This window comes from Pteropus vampyrus, unplaced genomic scaffold, assembly GCF_000151845.1.
Source record: "Pteropus vampyrus isolate Shadow unplaced genomic scaffold, Pvam_2.0 Scaffold11, whole genome shotgun sequence".
Classification (NCBI taxonomy): domain Eukaryota; kingdom Metazoa; phylum Chordata; class Mammalia; order Chiroptera; family Pteropodidae; genus Pteropus; species Pteropus vampyrus.
This window is the reverse complement of record NW_011888792.1, coordinates 2,058,326-2,072,191: the sequence shown is the minus strand read 5'-3', so window position 1 is coordinate 2,072,191 and position 13,866 is coordinate 2,058,326. Positions and strand designations below refer to the sequence as shown.

The 13,866-nt window shown below is 36.9% G+C and overlaps 1 protein-coding gene across 1 annotated transcript in view; it reads left to right on the top strand.

The window, feature by feature from the left end:
• The window catches only part of ACOT12 (acyl-CoA thioesterase 12), a 42,086-nt gene extending 29,038 nt beyond the window's left edge, over nt 1-13,048 (top strand). The window contains 14 exon segments of the mRNA XM_011378929.1: nt 1,481-1,600; nt 2,459-2,505; nt 2,508-2,608; nt 3,110-3,165; nt 3,444-3,507; nt 4,154-4,193; nt 4,196-4,227; nt 9,216-9,325; nt 9,327-9,347; nt 11,114-11,161; nt 11,163-11,241; nt 12,545-12,646; nt 12,648-12,683; nt 12,941-13,048. Coding sequence (XP_011377231.1) covers nt 1,481-1,600; nt 2,459-2,505; nt 2,508-2,608; nt 3,110-3,165; nt 3,444-3,507; nt 4,154-4,193; nt 4,196-4,227; nt 9,216-9,325; nt 9,327-9,347; nt 11,114-11,161; nt 11,163-11,241; nt 12,545-12,646; nt 12,648-12,683; nt 12,941-13,048 — 964 coding nt within the window.
• The last annotated feature ends 818 nt before the right edge of the window (nt 13,049-13,866 follow it).

Below are 13,866 nucleotides of genomic sequence, written 5' to 3'. Positions count from 1 at the left end.
GAATAGAAAGGGTCTGAGACCCAGTTATTAGGCAAGTCAAGGAGACAAGAAAAGGACAATGTTGCATTTATCAAAATGAGAAAACAATAAGTCATTTACTGTTTACCTTAGGGTTAATCTGTCCTTTTGTTTGAAGGCGAATGTTTAAATTCTTGGTTCAAAAATAAAAATGAAATGACAGTTCTAATACTTTATTCTGAATTATAAATGTTGATCTTGTGACACTGCAATGCCTTTTAATGTTAGTATAACAAAGTAGATGCAGAATAGAAATAGAAGAGAGCCTTTATACTTAAAAATAGTTGTTATAAACTTTTTTAAAGGCAATTTGCAATTATGTCTGACCTTTGAAGGTGCTAGTTAGAATTATTATGGCCAAGGAATTAACTGAAAGGTAAGAGGAGGATAGAGCTTGGAAGTATACCTTTTTCAATGTTCCTCAGTTTTAAAAAGGTTATATTTTATTCTTAGTAGAACTATGTAGGTAATTGGGCAGCTATAAAGGACATGTGTACTCTGAAAATACATTTGAACAAGATCTGCCCTTCTGACAACTTTTGTAACCTCTAAATATTAAGGTTTTATTTTCTGAAAACTAAATTTATTATTAATATGTCTCTAGTTATGACTATACTTAGAAACCTGTAGTTATCCTTCCTATAAATTATGCGCAAATATAAGGCAGCTTGTTTTTAAAATGAGATTGTCATTCTTAATGACAATAAAGCATTTGAACCTATTTTATTGTAAAGCTTACAATATAATTAACTATGGCAGAGTCTGTTCACTTAGTGTTGGTACAATTCTTTAGAGTTATTGAATGATTACAGTAGGAATGTAAAATGTAGAAAATTATAGAAGTAATTTTATCTATAAAGATTTTATCTATAAAGATTAAATATTCTTTATAGATATTTCAAAATTTTACACGCACAAAGATTATAATATGTGTAACTTATAGCCTTTCAGGATTTGTGCAGCAATCCAGGTAATTTTTCTGTGGGTAAGAAAAGTTAGTCTGTTGATTTTGTGGGTGAATCAGCTAACTATAAAGCTAAGGAACTGTTGAGAATGGCACCAGCTGGCAGTTCAAGCCACAGTTTCTGGTGATTGTAATCATGATCTGTTAGAGTGAACATAACCCTCAAATTAGAACAAAAGACATAGGTTTGTTTTTTGTAGGGATTTCCATGAGGGAAGAAACAAGATCAGGACTGTCACCACAAGAGCAGAAGCACCAGCATCTTGGTAAAGATCCCACAGCTTAGGAACATGGTATTTCCAAAAATATTTGCAGGTAGTGTATGGAACCACTCTCAACACACACAATCCAGTTATTTTACTAGAGTTAAAAGAGATGTTTATTTAAAAACCACACTGAACACTGGTCTGTTGAGCTCATTAAACTAATCAACAGTTCCTGAAAATATTTTGGAAAATGATAGATTTCTTCTCTCTCTCCTTCTCTTTGTTTCATCAGCTGCCTGTGTCAAGTTCACGCATTTCTGAAGTCCATGGACATGTTTAAGTTCCGGGGACCATCTACAGTTGGAGATTATCTTGTCTTCAATGTCCTTGTCAACAATACATTTCAGACCTGGTAAAGTATGTTTAGTGCTCCTAGGCTGCTATAAATGAATTCACACTTGCACATAAAAATTTTTAAAATTTTTAATTTCAATTTGGAGATAAGTATATGAACTGCTTTAAAGTGACCAAGCTCTTTCTTTTTTTTTTTTTGAAACTTCATTTAATCTTCAAAATTTGTAGACACACATTTTAACCCTGTGTTCTGCTTGAGGCCCCCTTATACTGAGTAAATTGTGATAGGTTGGTTTTTATCTCTCGTAATAAAGTGACTGTATGTCTCTGTTGATCCAGGACAGTCCTGGTTTATACCTGTAGTAATTATTAACTCTTCCTTTCACTCTCAAAAGAGTCCCAGTGATTGTATAGTCAACAAATTCATAATGGACCGTCATTTATTCAAACCACTTCCCAGTTATTTTTATTACTCTTAATATACAATGAAAAGACTTAATTTAGCATTTTTCCTTTTCTTTAAAAAAAAATCTATATTTCCTGTTCAACTTTAGTTTTTGATGCTTTTTAATTACTGAACTATTGTGTTTTAGGGGAGAAAAATTGACTTAGGCACAATTTAACGCCCCCTCTCCATTACCGAAACATATTTACGAATGTATACAGAGTTCCAGCTGGCTTTTTTCCTACTTAAAAGTGGGAAAGTAAAGTGGAAATGCTCCCAGGAGCTTGTATATTAGATCCATCAACCTGGTAAAATGGATTTTAACAGTTGCATAAATTTGCAGACAATAAAGAAAACACCCAGGATCCTCTTTCTCTTCTTGCTTGGAGGAGGAGGTGGTGGTGGCAGTGGGCAGAGGAGGCCTACCATGCTCTGGTTCTCTGCCCACTGCCCTCTGCCGCCCTTCCGCAGTGTCGAATTGAGAGTGTGCATGGAGGCCTCTGACTGCCAAGAGAGGTGGTAGGGCTGGGGTGTCATATCAACAATGCTTTTCTCACTTATAATACTGTTGATGATAAGGAAGAACTGATCACATTTCCAAGAATTGAACCCATATCAGAGGTCAGTTGTTAGCACATGAGGTTCAGTAATTAGACTACTTTTCTGAGGGAAGCTATGGGTACAGAGCTCTGCCAAGAATCTCTCCTCTCACCAGCAACAACCTCCGTTGGCTGTTCCCCTTGGGTTTTCCTTCTTTTCTGCATCACAAAGTAAAATGGACTTCTTCCCAAGTCACTCTAATCATTCATGGAAATGATGGGGCCCTAACGACCTCACCTCTACCTGGCCATGTGCTACTGCTGGAAGCGTATGGTCTTATGTGTCCCATTTCTGACTCTTCTCTCACCTTGCATCCAGTCTCGGTGCTGCTTCACATTCATCGGAACTATGCCTTTCCTTCAACCTACCGTTGCCTTATTGCCAACTCTCACCCAGGGAGAGTTCACACAGAGACACCGTGTCCCAGTTAGCCTCTTCAACTGACTGAGGAGAGAGAGACTTAAGGATTCTGACAATAAAATATTAGAAATATATTGATTGTATTTGTTTTTTTTATTAAAGGATGATTTTAGACAATATCATGGAGATATTGCACACGAGAGAATTCGCCTAGGCAGGTAAGGGACAGAGGTGTAAAGATTATATGGAATAGTTTCCATATGTAACCAAGCGCCCTTCCCTGGGTCTCTCTGTTCCCACATAATATAAAAAGAGAAGGTCTGATGCTTTCTGACTGTGAAGGCTACTGTGATGGAAATTGTTCTTCTTGAGTGTTCTACCAGTAAAAGCAGCTTTTTAAAACTGCTGATTTCAGTTCAAGAAAATGTCATAGTTACTGTTGTATGCAAAATGCAAGAAGAAAACTGTTATTTAACATTTCAATTTTTTTTTCCAGAAAATATGTTATTTCTCACAAAGAAGAGATTCTACTTTGCGTACACCGGGATATTAGCAACCAGGTGACAGTTTATGATTTGGAGCTCTTTATGTAAAAATCACATCATTACAAAAATGGAAACACCCTTGTTTAAGTGATTCAGGTTGTACCTACACAGATTACATGAAAAGGTGAATTATAGCAACCAGTCATGTCAAAATGAAACAAAACCAGGCTATCGATAACTGGTTACCAACCAGTTTCTTCATTGCCGGGTTTGAATTATACGTATGGTTCCAAAATTACAGACTCAAGATGCTCTGCCATCAAATGCATTCAGGTAGCATGGGACACTGAGGTCTGGTATCTTAACATGATTTGTGCTGAATGACATGCCCACCAGCTTGCATTGTTATAACACAACAGTAAAGTATTAGTTGTTTTAATGTTTTTGACCACCAAATGTAAAGGGAAATCCAAATTTATAAGTCATACTAAAGGGTAATCTTGTCTTTTTTTGCAACACCAATTAAAATGATACTACTTTGCTAAACTTACAGGCCTACCGTTACCTTATCTGAATTCCGAATTAAGATTTGAGACAGAAGTTATGTTACTTGTAACATGATTCTAAGCTCAACATAATTACTTTGGCTCTAACAGTGCCCATTTTCTAAGTAGCAAATATTTGGTCACATATCTGTGCTTTCAAAATATTTGCATTTTAGGTATCCCTGAGTGATGGCAATGCAGAGGCTCTCAAAAAGCTGGTGGTTGGGAGGTCACCAGTGCTGTGGAAAAGGTAAGAGGTATCCAGGTAGATGCATAACTCATTGTCCATCACACACAACTCATTGTCCATTGCAAATGAAAGTTGTCATGGTGGTGGTGGTTATTCTGCTTGTGACACTGCTTTTAAGAAGGTAAAAAATCTTCTACAAAACTATTTTTAAAAGCCACACACCTTTCCAGCCCTGTCTGCTACTCCGTGCTGGCTGATTTATGGTCCTTCAAGTACACCCTCCTCATTTCAACCTCTGAGATTAGTTCTCAGATTCCACCTCTCTCTTCCACTCCACCTGCCCAAATCCTACCTGATCTTCAAGACCCAGGACAAATGCTACTCTATAAATGCTACTCCTATCACCACTGACTGAAGGAACTTCTCCCTCTAGGAATTCCTTTAGCAATTACTTCTCGAAAATTAATTTGTCAATTAATTATGCACTATCTTGTGACATTTCTTCTACAGCTACATTGAATTGATAAAAGTCTTACATAATAATTTAACTTCTTATACATGGTCGCAGTTATGTACTAGATTATAAACTTCTTAAGAAAGAAGCCTTGTCTTGACTTCTTTGTATCTCTCTTAACACCTTTTACAATGTTTTGTGTGTCATCAAATTTGAATAAACATATATCATTTGGATTTTAAATTTATCTAATTTCAGAGGCAAAATTAGACCCTTTGAAGCTGTTGCCCACACCAACTAGAGTGTAAGCTCTCTGAGGACTGCTTTGCTCACCACTTACAGTCCCAGGACATAGCAGTGGCTGGCACTCAGGAGATGCTGGCTTTTTGTGCTCCCGTGTCAGTGTGTATTGTTTTACATCGTCAATGAAACAGTTGCCTCTAAAATAGGGTAACTGCATTTTCTGATTTTCCTAGGACAGTTCCTGGTTGTCCTATCATAATTAACAGTGCTTCAGTGTTCCATTTGGGTAATAAATTATATGGTCACTTACCCTGAAATTGAAGCAAACTCAGATGCTACTTCATTGATTCTTTCTAACTCTGACTCTGACCTCCTCTCTGTGTTTTGTTCTGGGTTGTTGGCTCTTATTATGTCTTTGTCCTCACTTCCGAATCCTTTCGGGGTCTTCTCTATGCTCTTTGGATCCTGTTAGGTTTCTGGCTATGCTTGGTTCAGTGATGCAAAAACACAGGTTTAACATGACAGTTCTTTCTTTCTCTTTATCCGTCATGAAAAATGCTACAAGGCTGTTTTCTTTTAGTAATATGAAATACGCTTCTTGTGTCATTACTGGCATCTGGACACATATGAGCAGCATGTGAAAGGACAGACTAACTCGTCTAGAATGGAGGAAGAGAGCATATTGAGTGAAGTCATAAAACATATTAAAACTTCAGTTCTTCGGGAGCTGGGGCCAGAAACAAACCTAAACAAATAAATGGTATATTTACCAGTGTCTAAGGAGAGCCATCAATAATTAATTTTTAATTTTTGTAGAGATACTTACTAAAGGATATTGTATAATTAAAGGAACATTCTTATGTTATCTCTTTTTAACTTGAAGATTATATTATGATAAAAATATGATTTTTTCTGAGTTATCTGTTCTCTACTTTTTAATGCTTTTATATTCTTTTAATTTGAAAATACAGTTCTATTATTTCTTTCTGTTACCTTTTAGTTGAGTAATTCTTACAATATAACTGTCGAGAATCATATTTATTTCAGGGTTTAAAATCTATACTTAATTTTTTTTTTAATTTATACTTATTTTTGATATAAATTAGATGGCAAAAGTTTAAGGTTTCTGGTATTTGTAATGAAATTGGGCAGTACTTGCTATTTTAACCTTTATTTCGTTTTCAATGTATAATGATGGAATTAATAATAGTTATAATACAAGGAGCAAAAGGTATACTCTCATCTTAAAGAAGCTTATAGTTTATTTTGGAAAAATCACATATACATGAAACAGCTGAAGAATAATTTTAAGGTATAAACAAGTGAGAGATTGTAGTGTTTAAACCATAAAGGTCAGCTCTTAGGCAATTTAAAGTAAGGGAGGACAGTTACTTAGAACTATGGAGAGGAGGTGATTCTTTTCACTCTGAAGGTAGTATAAGAAGTAGATTGCTGGAGGGGTAAAGGGAGCTTTCTAGGCAGAGAGTAGCTTGAGCCAAATCCTCATAGTGGACATTAACATGGGTAGGAGACTGGCCTGACAAGAGTAGCTTTTTATTTAGGGAGTAGCTGAGGGTATAGTGTAAAAGTTATGGTGAAAGTCAGAATGGCAGGGACCACTTGAAAACTTCTATATCGGACAAAACCCAGTACAGGAAAGAAACCAAAGGGAGTTATTCTCGTTAAAGCTCACGAGTAGCTGGTCCCAGAGCTCGCTCTGACCAAATCTCATCCCCTTAACCACCAGGCACCACCAAGGAAAGTTAGCTACCCCCCTCTGAGACCCCTGTAAAAACTAGTTTTGTGTTCCTCACAATTTAGTCTCAATAATATATTCGTCAACAGATAGTATAAAATTCTATAATTTTGAGTTATTTCTTCTTATAATACCTATATGACATCTAAACCTATTAAACATAATCATATTAGTATGAAAAATATATATAGATATTCATAAAATGTTAGCAAACTCTGGCAGATTTTGAGCCTACTTACTTTAAGTTTCATTTCATAGAATAAAATTCTCCATGTACCAATTGGTACAATGTATGAATTGGTTATACATGGAATTTAACCTGTGTTCTTCTGAGAATGAAAGGGAATTCATTTTCTTGAAGAATTGGTCTTGGAGAATTTTTTCACTAAGCAAAAGTTGGGTTTTCTAAAATAGTAGGATTTAAAGAGAGCTGCCTTTCTTTGTCTGCTTTGTCTGCATCAGTGTCACTGATTCTGATAGCAGAGCCATGAGAAGGACTTTCTGCTACCTTCACCTTCTGGGGGAAGGATCAAAATATCATTTACACATCCAGTACTGTACTTTGCACTAGATAAGTCTAGGAATATCTATAAGTGCAGAATTCAGTGGTGGCTATTTAGCCTGATGTTTGCTCTGGGTCCAGGATAGGAAGCAGCAGCCTGTGTCTGACACCTGGGGAGAAGTTTCCTGGAAAAGTGGTTTGACATTTTCCTAGAACTGCCATAACGGTACCACAAACTGAGTGGCTTAATCAACAGAAATGTATTGTCTCACAGTTACGGAAGCTAGATGTCTGTGATCAAGGCATTGGCAGGGTCGATTCCTTCTGAGGGAGTGAGGGAAATCTTTTCCAGGCCTCACCCCTAGATTCTGGTGGTTTGCTGGCAATCTTTGGCATTCCTTGGCTCATAGATGTATCACCTGACCTCTACCTTCATCTTCATGTGGCATTCTCCCACTGTGCATGTCTGTGTCCAAGTTTCCCCATTTTATAAGGATGCTGGTTATATTGAGTTAGGGGCCCATCCTACTGCAGCGCGACCTCATCTTAACTAATTATGTCTATAGTGACCCTATTTCCAAATAAGGTGACATTCTGGGGTAATGGGGTGAGGACTTTAACATATGAATTGGAGGGGGCGGGGGTGCAGTTCAACCCTTAACCAGTGCTCAGCTCAGTATTATATCCCACTCCATCCTGAATCCACCAGAGTGGACCATGTCTGCCCCAAGGCTAGAATCTAACCGAGGTTGTAGAACAGAATGCACCCTGGCCACCTGCCATCACTTCAACTAAGATTGTGGAGCCCCAATCAACCTGGCTTAGAGCCACATGGCCACTAAGCTTTGACAAGATGACTTTCCTCTGAATTTACACCAGTGAACCTCCTTCTACTCCTACTATACAGGAGGCAAAGTTTGGCATGTCTGTGGTGGGTGAGTTTCAGCCACCAACTGGAGCCCCATCCATAATCTTTCTGTTTGATAAGTGCCCAGAGCTGATGTCATGTCCTCCTTTGTGGGCTCTATTTAAAGGCAAGCTTGGCACTGAGGTCAATTGGAAAGGTAAAATGACATAAGCAAATAGTCACTTCTTTCCTTTCTAAGCTGCTTTCAGTTGGTTTCTCATTTCTTCATTCTCTTTTTGAAGATATTTATATTTAAATAAAGGGTTTTTTTTCCCTCATGGCCTGATTTTTCCATCTGCTTGATTCCTGCAGTGAAGTTTTAACCCTATGTTTGTCTGTCTTCTCACAGCTTGTTGCCATGGGAATTGTTATAAGATGGCAAATTTCAACACTAACTTTAAAGCGTCCTGAAAGAGACAGAAAAAAATGGGCAGGATAGAAATGTGCTCTTAGCTGAACATATATATCTGATTATTGGCAAAAGCACAATGGAAGGAAAGTTCAGAATAACAAGGGATACATTAATGTTTAAATATATGTTAAACGGCTCCCCAAGACAGGCCACTTCTTATCTGAGGAATACTAAGCATAGACAGAAACCCGGGAATTGGCCTGCCAGCAGGATGTGCCCTTGTGATTCACAAGAGGAAGAACACTTTGTGCCGAAGAAGCATGGTGCTTCAGCTGCACCACCGAGAGATTGAGTTGGTTCCAGAGATGGTCGGCTTACTTCCTTGGGTTGCTTTGACCTACTTGGAGGCACACTTGACATCCTGGCAAAGTGGCTGAGGCTGTAGCCTTGGCTCCAGAGTCTTGGTGGGGAGATGAGGCACTGACTTGCTTAGCAGTCTGATCATGTTTTCTGTTGTTCCTGAGCAGCGGCAGGGAAATATCACAAAAAGATAAACAGAGAAAGGTGTACATTCTTTATCTTTCATGAGAAAAATGGTTGCAGAAAATTAAATAACTCACCCTCAAGTCATATATTATTTGGAGGACACAGAGTGTAGTAACCTGGTCAGGGCTCTAGACATCTAAGTATTTGAAGTGAAAGTGCCATCATTTGACTTCATTGTTATCTGGGTCCAAGGTGCCTAAGCTAGTACCATCAACCTATGACTACATACGTTTGTGGTTTTTAAAATAAAAACATCCATTTTTTTTTGTAATTTATCTTATCTTTTAGATAAAAATATATACTCGGGAAGAGCATGATATTTTATCTGTTTGGGTTGAAAAGAATGTGGAAATGCCGGCACACTTGGCTTATCATCTCTTGTCTGACTTTACTAAGCACTTTGTGGGACCCCCATTCTGTGTAAGAATAAATTTAAAATATTTTCTTAATCAACCCTGACATCATGGAAAAGATGACTTCCACATTGTAGTACATCTCCGTTGCCTGACATGTGACTTATTGTTTTTTTAATTAAAGTGTATTTTTTAAAGCTTGCTGTGCAGAGAAAACTGCATCAAGTGCTGTTGAGAGACACAAAACCAAAATTATTATAAACGCTTATTTATCATCTATATCGAGCTGACGTGCTTTACCCACATCTATTGTAATCCTACCAATAACTCTTCAAGTTTGATATTATTTCCATCTAACAAGCAATAAAGCGACAGAAGCCAAATTGGAATCCAGGTCTATCAGGCTCTGAAATTGACACTCTTGTACTTGAATACACGACCTCATTGCTTTCGAGGAAGTGATTATCAAATTGTTCTTCTCACTTACCACTCTTGATATTTAATTGGCGCTTCCTTTTTTTTTTTTCTTTCTGTGAAGCAGCACTCCCTGGTGAGAAACTGAAAGTAAGTTGTATGAGAACTGAGGTGAAAGGCATTCCTTCCTGCTCTCCCTGTCTGATCAGGGCCCATTCCTGTCAGTCTCCATCTCTTCTGTTACTTTCCTGTCTCCTGCATCCCTAATTCAGTCTCCTTTACTCTCCTACCTTTTCTGAAACATGGAGCTGTGCACCTTGTCCACTGCACTGACAGGGACCGGTTGCACTGAGGCCACATCCCTTCTCCAAGGAGTTCCAGCTCTTGGGTTACAGCACCCAGGGCCTCATAGACACCTGGCTGAAAGGAAGGGATTGGTGAGATGGGCTTCCTATTATATTTAGTGTTACTCTTTACATCTTAATCTTGATGAGGTAGAAGTTCATCTTTAAAATGGTTAAACCTCACTATGATTAATACCATGTAATGGACAATTTAATACCACAAAAGTGAAATACCTCTGGGGTCATATGTTACATTTGCATAAATGTTAGAACGATACATCATGGTTAACACTCTCATAATGAAACACTCTGAGAGAAGAAGAAATACTTCACAATTTTCTTGCATGAAAATGTGTAGATACTCTTCTGTAAGTACAGAGATTTAGCAAGAACAATGCCTAACCTTTGGTGTTCTTTTCAATTGTTTCTCCCATTATTTTCTATGCCACCTGAAATTTTAGCCAAATTGAACTTGAATGAATGAAGGAATGATGAAGGAATTCTAATTCAACTTACTTTTTTTATGCACTTACTAAGATTCAGGTATAGTGCCAGGTGTTTTCATTTAATTTTCACAATAACCCCATAGGTATTTTACAGATGAGAAAATAAAGTAACTTGTCTGATATAACATAGCTACTAAGTGGCAATCTGGGATTCAAAGGCAAATTATTTGATTACAAACTTAGTGCTCTTTCCACTATACCATATTCCTTTACCTAAGAGTCCTCCTTGGACTACCCATATAATTCGCTAGTCTTTAACGTATTGCTTGACCCTAGAGAAAAATAATCTTGTGGAAAATAGCTAAATGCCTTTTCTAAGTATTGAAGGCATTGACCTTAGAATCAGATGGCCACCAGTCTCTCTACCACATGCAGAATTATTCCTGCTGACTAAACAGCTTTCTAATGACAGACTGAGAAATGGTCCTGGCTTTGGAAGGATGATTATGTGAGTAGAAGGATGAAGATAGACATCAATAATGAAGTTATTCAATCAAATGAAAGAATTGAATGCCTTATTCTATCAGATAGAAAAGTACAACCTTTCTTTTATTGTTCTATTTATAAAGGTCTTGTGAAGTCACAGACTGGGCGGGTAAAGATGATCAGATATATCACTTGTCCTGTAGTGAATGGCGACAAACCCAAAGACTTGGTAGTACTTTTATCATGAAGAAAGTCTCACAAAGATGGGTGAGTATAAGAAATTTAAGTGTTACAGCAATGTTTTATAATATAAAGTAGAAAGAAAAAAGATATGAAAATAAGGAAGTCAACGTAAGCATTTCTGGTCTCGAATGATGTTCATCTGAGTTTTTTCTAGATGTACCTTTAGTTATCACTAAAACAAACAACAACAACAACAACAAAAATCTATTAAGTGCTAGACACGTGCAAAGCACCATGAAAGATTTCTAAAGCAGTTCCCTTTCCTTTTGCTCTTTGCAAAAAATTGATATTTAGCAAACCTTTGGAACATTCCACTATCAGTAAAAATCAAATAAAATACCTGGAATTGGTTTAGAATTTACAAAGGCTTGATTGTGCTAGCCTTTGGCAGCTGCCAGCTAGGGCTGTCAATCAGTGTCTCTCCATAGGTTCTCCATGGGTATTGGACTTCTCAGAGAACACCGTATAGGTTCTAAGAGGAAGGGTCCCAAGAGCAAGTGTTCAGAGACAGGAAGTAGTAGCTGCCAGGATAGTAAAGGTCTACCCCTGGACTGGCTAGCATCATTTCTAATGTCAAAGTTGGCCTATAGAAATAATCCCACACATGTATAAATATTAATGCACATGGATTTTCAGTGTAGTATCATTTGTTATGGCAAAAGATATTAGAAATTAACTGAAGCTCCGTCTTATAAGTTATAGTAGAGCCATACTACAGAGTAAGTACTGTGCCAGCATTAAAAAGGATGAAGTAATTATAGAGGTACTGATACAGAAAAAACCTCCAAAGACTTATTGTTAAGTGAAAACTCAAATTATAGACCAATTTTTGTAAAATTATTATATTTACATAAAAATCTATATATGTGCATTTGCTTACATAAATGTTATATATTTATAAAAAGGTCTAGAGGGATATGCAAAATGTTAAAAGTGATCTTTTCTAGGATGGAAGTGCACTGTGACTAGGGTAGACTGAAGTAAAACTTCTATATTCTAGCCTGTAGGGTTCCCTATTGTTTGAGGGCTCTTCAAAATAATGGGTATTACTTTTTCATTAAAAAGGAAGAGACTGAAATTACAACCCATTTGGGCACAATAAAATAAGTTTGGAGGTTGATTCCAGCTTTGCAGAGTTATACAAAGAATATGTAATTCTTAGGCAGAAAATACCTGTGGCCCTTATACTATTTCCTGTGCTTGAATGTAGCCATTAGAGAATGTTTTCTAGAAGATCTGCGTCTCTTCATAATTTCACTTCTACCTATATAAATAAATTACATTAACTATACGAATTTATTTTCTAACAACTATTCTTCATTCCTCACAAGTGATCTTTCTGTAACACTTACACAGTGGCAGTGAAGTCAGTTATTCTGCCATCAGTCCCACCTTCTCCATAGTACGTCAGAAGTGAAATTGTATGTGCTGGATTTTCTCATCCATGCTATTGACGGCAGTTCGTGCATCGTAAGTTTGATGAAACATCTGTGGGTTATTTTGCTCCTACAGATATGAGAAATCGTTTACTCAGATTTCCTAATTGACTGTAATTCTGCAGTGTATGTCCACACCTGGAGAATAAAGTCATCCTTTCAGATCTGTTCCAGAAGGTCCCCAGGAGAGTAGGGACCTAGCTTCTCCTATGTCAACAAGATTCAGTTCTCTGCTTGAAAAAGCTCCAAGTCAATAAGAAATTAAAATATTATATTTTCTTTTTGAAACAGGTATCTTATTTTAACCAGATTTCCACTAGCATCTTGCCATACTTTGCTGGAAATCCACTGAAGGAGACAGCAGCCTTCTGTATGTAATTCATAGAGAATGCTACTTAGGATGGGCTGGTAAGCATGTTAAATGGCAAACTTTCAATTATCCATCATATGATTTCCCACTTTTAATTGCAAGCACCCTTAGCCTTGACACTTGACCAGCTTTTGGGCCACAAAATAATTTAATATCGGCCTAAGCAAAATGCAGTTAGGAAGAGATTAAAAAACAAAAATATATCTCAGGTCAAATACCATTGATTTAGATTAGCATTAAAAAAGCCTTAAAAATGTTTTAGATGATCTGTGACTCAGCTCCCTTCCAGGGGCACAGGCAATAGAAAACTGCCCATATGCAATATTGTGTGTTCTGTAAAATGGTACATAGTTGGTTTAAGTGATCACAAATAGTTTTAGACTATAGAGGTGAAACATATTCTGTTTGCAATTTTATGACATTTTATATAGTAAAAAATGATAAGTCGGCGAGTTGATTAATAGTGTGGAATTGTTCCATTACATCAGGTATCTGTATGTCAGGAGCATCTGACAAGATGTATTACATGTTTTAGAGCTTTAAATTAGGAAGACATTAAAACATAATAGAATCCAATCAATTTTAGTAATAGGAACTACTTTACTAGTGTCATTTAACATATATTCAAGGTGGCTAACCAATTTTGTATCTATTGCTATATATACACACAGAAAGTACCTGCAAAATGTGATATTGCAGAGAAAGAGAATATTAACTGAGCTCTTCTTTCATAACTATTACATTAGCACTTTATTCCCTAGACTTCAACATTCATTATTCTACTCTGTGATTTGTCTTAACTCATAAGACAAACCAGCATATGTCAAGTTAGCCTCCTCTACAGGAT